The 7,245-nt window shown below is 32.2% G+C and overlaps 3 protein-coding genes and 1 long non-coding RNA gene across 4 annotated transcripts; 1 reads left to right on the top strand and 3 right to left on the bottom strand.

Moving 5' to 3' along the window:
- Positions 1-1,167: 1,167 nt before the first annotated feature.
- Positions 1,168-2,392, top strand: LOC115888232 (translation machinery-associated protein 16 homolog). The gene is made up of 6 exons (XM_030907890.1): positions 1,168-1,306; positions 1,362-1,474; positions 1,552-1,628; positions 1,696-1,844; positions 1,898-2,038; positions 2,164-2,392. The coding sequence occupies exons 2-6, from the start codon at positions 1,472-1,474 to the stop codon at positions 2,310-2,312; spliced, it is 519 nt and encodes a 172-aa protein (XP_030763750.1). The 5' UTR covers positions 1,168-1,306; positions 1,362-1,471; the 3' UTR covers positions 2,313-2,392.
- Positions 2,359-4,170, bottom strand: LOC115888231 (alpha-2-macroglobulin receptor-associated protein). Its single transcript, XM_030907889.1, has 6 exons — positions 3,827-4,170; positions 3,550-3,765; positions 3,257-3,473; positions 3,002-3,196; positions 2,802-2,886; positions 2,359-2,744 (listed from the first exon to the last, which is right to left on the bottom strand). Exons 1-6 carry the CDS (start codon positions 4,034-4,036, stop codon positions 2,549-2,551), a joined length of 1,119 nt encoding a protein of 372 aa, XP_030763749.1. The 5' UTR covers positions 4,037-4,170; the 3' UTR covers positions 2,359-2,548.
- A 1,416-nt stretch (positions 4,171-5,586) lies between these two features.
- Positions 5,587-6,191, bottom strand: LOC115888198. Its single transcript, XR_004051221.1, has 2 exons — positions 5,871-6,191; positions 5,587-5,813 (listed from the first exon to the last, which is right to left on the bottom strand). It is a non-coding gene; the product is annotated as an uncharacterized LOC115888198 (long non-coding RNA).
- A 108-nt stretch (positions 6,192-6,299) lies between these two features.
- Positions 6,300-7,226, bottom strand: LOC115888197 (40S ribosomal protein S6-like). Its single transcript, XM_030907832.1, has one exon. It carries the CDS (start codon positions 7,113-7,115, stop codon positions 6,375-6,377), a length of 741 nt encoding a protein of 246 aa, XP_030763692.1. The 5' UTR covers positions 7,116-7,226; the 3' UTR covers positions 6,300-6,374.
- Between the last annotated feature and the right edge of the window lie 19 nt (positions 7,227-7,245).

Below are 7,245 nucleotides of genomic sequence, written 5' to 3'. Positions count from 1 at the left end.
GTGATGAACTTAGAAAAGTATCAGAAAAAATGACACAAAAAGAAATTATATACATATAAGACGACCTATAAATAGATTGAAAAAAAATGACATGAAAACGAATAAAAAAATATAACACAGACAAAATAGAAATGCTAAAATATTATGTCTTAGAAAAGTCTGAGAAATGTGACTCCAAAAAATTACACTAATCCAATACAGATATATAAATAAAACAATGAATAGAAAGAGTGTGAATAGAGTCATAAATGATATTCCATTTTATATGATATTCCAAATTGGAAAAAATGGCATTATGAGGGATGATTTGAGGAAAAATAGGATGAAAATGGATAAAAAGCAATACTTCTATAGATACACCCCAATACACCCAATATTATTCGATTATGAAAAAGAAAATTATGAAAATTAGAAAAATATGTATGTCTTAATGATGATGTAATTGAAAGTGAAAAAAAACTATAGAAAACAGGCAAAATAATGAATACTATTTTCAGGAGATAAAAAGGCTCTAGGGAACAGAATAAACTCAGATAATGCACAGAAAAATAAGAAAAATTGTAAGAGCGACATAACTATGACATAAACAACTCACCGTTAACAAAAGCGCACTGCCAACGTTGTCAAATTGTACACATGTTAAACAGAATCGTCATTTTTTGCTGCATAAATAATGCTGTTTCTAAAAGAAAATATATTATTTAATGTACTGAAACTGAAACCAAAGTTTGTATTATCTGTTTATTAGATTTATCATGATTTTGTAACGGTTTAGACTTAATAAAAATATTGATTTTGATTAGTTTCAGGATTTCGCTAATATCTTGGCAATCTTGGAAACACTTTAGTTCAAAATTCTCTCACTCTCCCAACCATGGCGCCACGTACAGTTCTTCTTCTTTTTCGTAATTTAGGTCTTAAAAGACCCTAACCACGGAATAAAAGTAATGTTTTTCTTCTTTTTATTCTTATGGTTCGTAACATAGACAACCACTGATATGACAAAGATTTTCTCTTCTTTCCTCTTAAATAGCCTGAACTTATATAGGACATTCGGCCAGTGTCCTAAAAAAAATAGTCTCTAGAAGCATGAAGGGGGCACAGAAGTGGGTCCAACAAATCTAACCTACTTCTATATCTCTGGTCCAAATTATCGCAAAAGGTAGTATATTCTGTGGCGCAAAACAATTCTAACCTCTCTTTGATTTTCATATTTTCAACTTGTCTATAACTTGTCTATGGAACTTGTCGCAAATAAATTTTATGCATTTTTAAATGGCATTTTAAAAAACATTACGAATACACAGTATATTATAGTTTCTGCTTAGTAAATTTTTATGTTTAGTCTCCTCAAATTTTAGGGCCCCACTAGTTAGAACCGGAATCAGGGTGCAATCAAGTTACTACCGATTAGTTTTAAACCAGTTTTTGATATAGACTAAAGTGATCTATTCAACATAAAATTACGAAAATGGTAAGTTTTAATTTAGTTTTTTAAGCAGCTAATGAACTATGAAAATAGTGAACTTCTAAAGATATGTTTTACGATAGCCAAAAGTAAAGCAGCTGGAAAAATGTAAACATCCTGACAGCAGAAGAACTAAAGCTTTAACTAAAAAGTTAACAAGGTAAGATAATTTAAAAACTGTAATCATAATATAATCATCTATTAAACTCTACCTATCTACTCATTAGGAATAATAAAAAAGATAAAGCAAAATTATTAACAACCATCAAACATAATATACTGGGAGAGAAACTAATATGGTTTAGAGATAATTTAATTCAAGATCAAAACTCATGTGGCCCAAAGGAAATTGAACTATTAATAATAAAATATCTAGGTATTATGTGTATATCCCTTTTGAACTCTTCATAATATATATGATATTTTCAGATCGGTTTCATGAGGAATTGGAACAAATTAAATTAAAGCACTCAATAGGTCAAAGAAAGAATAGGCAACATGCAAATAGGGAAGACATTATTAATCTCACAATCAAATCTGATGAAAAAGAGTTTGAAACATGTGGAATAGGTAACAAATATATTTCAATGATTACTGAAAAAGATCTAAACACCTTTACTATTTTTTTTTACTTTTATTGAAATACTGTTACCTAAAACTAAAAAAAAAATGTAAAATATCCTTCTTATTTTTAGAATTACCTGATCTGTTAAATCCAGTCCAATTGAATTTGTTGAAAAACTGGACTGGTGAATTAAAATTTGTGCAGAATTTTAAGTTTCGCAGGTTTAGTAAGAACTTTTTAAAAGAAGAAATAGCTAAAGTTGATCGAGTTGAAAAATGAAATTACAACTAATAGATGATAATAATAAAATTTGTTGAATACTGTTTATAGTTGATAAATAAATATTTATTAACTGTTAACCTGATTTTATTAGTTGGTTAGCCCTAAATATATTTGTTACTATATTTAATAATCGCATCAACATTTGTTACATATATTGCACATTTATATTACTTCTTAGTACACATTTTTGGTTACCTACTTAATATCTATGATATAAACGTTCAGACCTTAGTTTATAACTCAATATGCCTCTGCATAATTTTAGTTTCGATATCTAGATGTATCTTATCAACTTTTCTGGCTTGTTTTCGGATGGTTTCCTCTGCCATTTTAAATCCATGTGACTTCTCTCCTGTAATTTTTTCTTTTTTATTATATTTGTCCTCCTTTATTGCATGATCAGCTTGCATATGTCGCAATTTTAATAATCTGAAAAATGTAAAATCTATGAATTATAGGTATATATTTGTTTCTGTTTCATTATGCCTGTTCTCATAATGAAGAAGTTCTTCTTTCAAAGACTGTAGTTCAGAAGGAGTAAAGTTGCTTTGAAGTGCTATCCGCCACAAGCCTACAATGTAAAAGATATTTAGTTTTAATGCACATTTTTCAAAATATTAATGTTAAGTTTTCTTTTAAATAAAACCTTAAACAACGAACACTGGATAGTGAAAAATAAAATTAACCTTGAACTTTAGGCTCTACAAATTCTTTACTTGCTGGCCCAGATGCAGCTAACTTATCTAAATGATCATATCCATCTTTAATGTCTCTGTGTTGTTGCCTTATCATGTTTGCTCTATCTAAATAATCCTTGTGCTTTTCTCTTTCTTCTAATGTTTCAATTCTGTTAAATTTATCCAAAGTATCATCAACCGTATCTAAAATTAATTGCAAAAACATACTGTTACTGGAAAATCAATTTATATTATAATTTTTACTTTCATCTGCTGTATCACTGGGATCATCACTCTTGGTCTTATACAGAAGTGCATAATATTGCTCAATTTTGTCTTGATGATGATGGAATTCCTCTCTCAAAGCAGCCAACTCATCTTTGCTAAATCCAGCTTTAGCTGCTTTCTCCCATAACTTGTTTAATTTTTTGTCTTTGAATAAGCTCTTGTTAATATATTTATCTGATGCATCATTTAATGCCTATAACATTTTTAATAATATATTCAGTTAGAAATAAAAATTGATAAATATTCTTTATATTTGTTTTTTTAACTACCTTATATGGATACACTTTATCCTCATTGTTAACATCATCAATTTGATCTAAAAACCCATAATTTATCATAATATCTTTGAGTTTATCTCGTAACTTTGCTTCTTGCAATCCATCTTTATCCTTTCCTTCTGCTTTTAAATGTTTCCATGTGATTTCCTCTTTGTCGTGTAACTTAAGTTCCCCAAAAATAGATTTGAGCTTTTCTTCTGTCAATCTCTAAACACAAATGAGAATTATAAATTTTCAGTAGATTAAAAGAAAATGTAGGTAATCTTACATGAACAGCTTTGGACCACAATAGATTTAATTTGGCCATTCTAAAAGGTCTATCCAAGTGTTTTAATGATATAGGTCTAAAATCTTCACCAGGACTTTCATACTGTTCTGTTTTTTCTTTATATGCATCTTTTGTGTATTCTTTATGCATATCACTTAATACTAGACCTACTAAAGTACAGTATATTAAGGAATAATATCGTAAAAACATTTTTGTAATTGATATTCCAGCCCACAACTATTTGTTTTATTTTAATAAATTAATTACAATTAATTATTAATTAATAAAATAAACAATACAGAAAACAGAAGTTAACTACAAAACATACTATCCATAGATAATGTGTGAGGTTCAAGTTAACGTCTCCTTTCTGCTGCAATGGCTAAACTGGACGGGACCTACTTTCTTTACGCGGAATCCGAACCGCGGTCCTCGGCCATATCATGGTCAATGGCCTACCGACTAAGCTTGTTTCATATAGACGCGAATCGCGAATTGCGATTTTGCGAAACTGCTCTCATTGGTCCAATTTTACTGATCATGGCGGCGCTATCAGAAATTTTAAGATTTTGGCGATTCGCAAGATTTAAAATTTGGGGGGCGGGAAAGTTAAAGTGTTATCAACTTTTTGCGAATATTCGCGCGATTTTAAGGTACGCGTTTGCGTAGAATGGTGTTGTGATCCGGTTATCGATTATTTTGACGACGCTGCCGCAAAGTAACTGAAAGCATTTCTCCAGTTGAAATGGGTTCTCGTACATAATATGTTTTTGATATATATGGTGACAATTTTTCAACTTCAACCAAGTTATCAAACTCCTATACAGACAATCTGTGAAAATTCCTAAATTTTTTCTCATTTTTCTTCCTTATTTCTTGAATTAAACTGCGACAAGCACCTTGTTGCTTACGAAATTTGAATATTTCACATGTCCCAAATGGCCCATAAATGACCTATAAACCTGTGCTATAAACCCGTTCTCTTCTACGTTTTAACAATAAGTAAATGGCAATTTTACACCTTATTCTATTCCAATCCCACAATCGTAATCGATATTCATAATTATTAAACAAATTTAAACTCATGTTGTATGCTATAAAATATAAAATAAAGATCGTAAACACGAATAAATATGTATAAAACAAATTAAGTTATCTCAGGTTATGATTTTTTTTTGGTAACTTTCAGTGGAGCAAAAATGAAATGTCCCTAAAAATTCGCGACTGTATGAAATAGGTCCAAATTTTGCGAATATTTTTTGGCGAATCGCTTTTCGCAATTCGCGATTCGCGTCTATATGAAGCAAGCTTTATTAGGAAGTGTCTAAATTAACTCTTACTCACGAGATATCCCATCTCATCCGGCCTCGAACCGGCGTGAATGAGCAGTGTGTATCAATCATAGACTTAAAATAAAATTTTAAGTCTATGGTATCAATAGATTTTACACTTTTCCCTTGGACAACAGCACGATACAAAGTTTCGAACCGGTCACCCGTCCATCAAGTAGCATCGCCTTACGTCGCTTAACTTCGGTGTTCTAATGGGAACCGGTGTTTCGACGTAGCTGGGCCGTTGCCCCTCCATAGATAACAAATTTAATCTTTGTCTTCTTGACAAATTGTCAAGCGCCAAGCTCCAAGTTTTCGCAATCTGTCAACATAAAAAGAGCGGTAAATATTTTAAATTTGAAAGAGCGCAACATGGACGCGATCTAAGGACGCGATTTTTTTTTCTTATAGAATTCAATCAACAAATCGTTAGTTGTAAAATGTTTATTTATAAAGTTTTTAAACGTTTTTAGAATTAAAACTATAAAAGTCAAGTGCTTTATACAATAATACATATAAATTATAATTATAATATAATCAGTGATTTGGTGATAAAATCACCAAATATGGCATTTTTTGACTGGATTCATGTATGAACCAACAGGACAACCGAAATCATAAGCAAATTCCTCCAGATTTCTTAGGGGACCGTTTACCTGTAAGAATAAAATCATTTACTAAAAAAATATCAGTATTTTTAGACAAGATCTTACTCTAATTTCATTAGGTGAATGGTTATACTTATTTCTTGTATATTTGTCTCTCATGTACCTCACGGAATGGACAAATTCAGATCAGTATTGTATTGAAGTTTAGCAAAAGTAGCAGGTTTTGGGGCGGAATACTTTACTATCGCTCTGGATTTAACTTTTTCCCGGTTCTTTTCATCGTCCTTATTAACTGTAGGTGATGCATTTTCATCTGACATTGTACAGATTTAAATTCTAATCTTAAAGAACATGAAAATTCTGGAATTTTGACAAGTAAACAAAAAAGTAAGGTTAAAACAGAAAATGTGGATTTTATGCAACCAGTAAATCATTACGGTGGAGTATTTTCCAAAATTCAATAGTGAATAAAAAATGTACAATTTCTTTTCATTTCTTTGTTTTGAATTGGTTTAAGAAATAAAAAAACGTTAATAGTATTGAGAAAAAACTTTATTCCGTGTCAAATACACATAGATGTTATACCGTCATGAAATATCATGAAAAAACTTATTTACTATGGGTGCTGGATCTGCTTTCACGAGTGCTGGCAGACCTACGCCTCTTAGCTTCCTCTTTGCGGGCCTTGGACTCCTTTTTCCTCAGAGCCAACAGCTTAGCATAGGTGTCAGCTTCCTCCTTGCGTTTCAAACATCTCTTCTTCTTCAAAGCTAGACGATGACGTTTCCTTTGCAATACAGTTGGAGTGATCAAACGCTGGATCTTGGGGGCCTTGTACCTCTGCTTCTTGCCCTCCTTCAAGGGGAGCGGACGTTTGACGACGTACTGTCTGACATCATCGTCTTTGCTCAAGTTGAAAAGCTTACGGATCGCGGAGGCACGTTTGGGACCAAGACGACGGGGAACAGTACTGTCTGTAAGTCCGGGGATCTCTTGCTCCCCTTTCCTGACAACGACTAGGGCAAGAACGGAAAGGTTACCGTCTACAATGCATCCTCTAACTGATTTCCTCTTTCTTTCTCCGGAACGTCTGGGTCTGTAACAGGAGTGACCCTTGGATAACAATAATCTTACTCTGCTGTTAGTGAGGACACCCTGTTTCATGGGGAAACCTTGTTTGTCATTACCTCCGGCGATTTTCAAAACGTAGCCTTTCCATTCATCTCCAAGCGGATCAGCCTCTACTTCCTGGCCCATGCGCTTTTCGTAAAAGATACGAATTTTGTGCTCATCCACCACTTCGAACAACTTCTGGCATCCCGTAGCGGGATAGGACACGTTCAACTTCATTTTTTAATTGCTTTTTTCCGTTTTTCTCGATGAAAATACACCATTATTAACTAAAAAGATTGTCCTTACGTTGCATGGCCGACACTAAACAGAGAGGTTAACTTGACATCTATCTTTGTCTTAATTTAGA

Source organism: Sitophilus oryzae, unplaced genomic scaffold (genome assembly GCF_002938485.1).
Source record: "Sitophilus oryzae breed Bouriz unplaced genomic scaffold, Soryzae_2.0 scaffold_690_pilon_pilon, whole genome shotgun sequence".
Lineage (NCBI taxonomy): Eukaryota > Metazoa > Arthropoda > Insecta > Coleoptera > Curculionidae > Sitophilus > Sitophilus oryzae.
The sequence above is the reverse complement of the archived record's forward strand: the minus strand, read 5'-3'. Positions and strand labels throughout refer to the sequence as shown.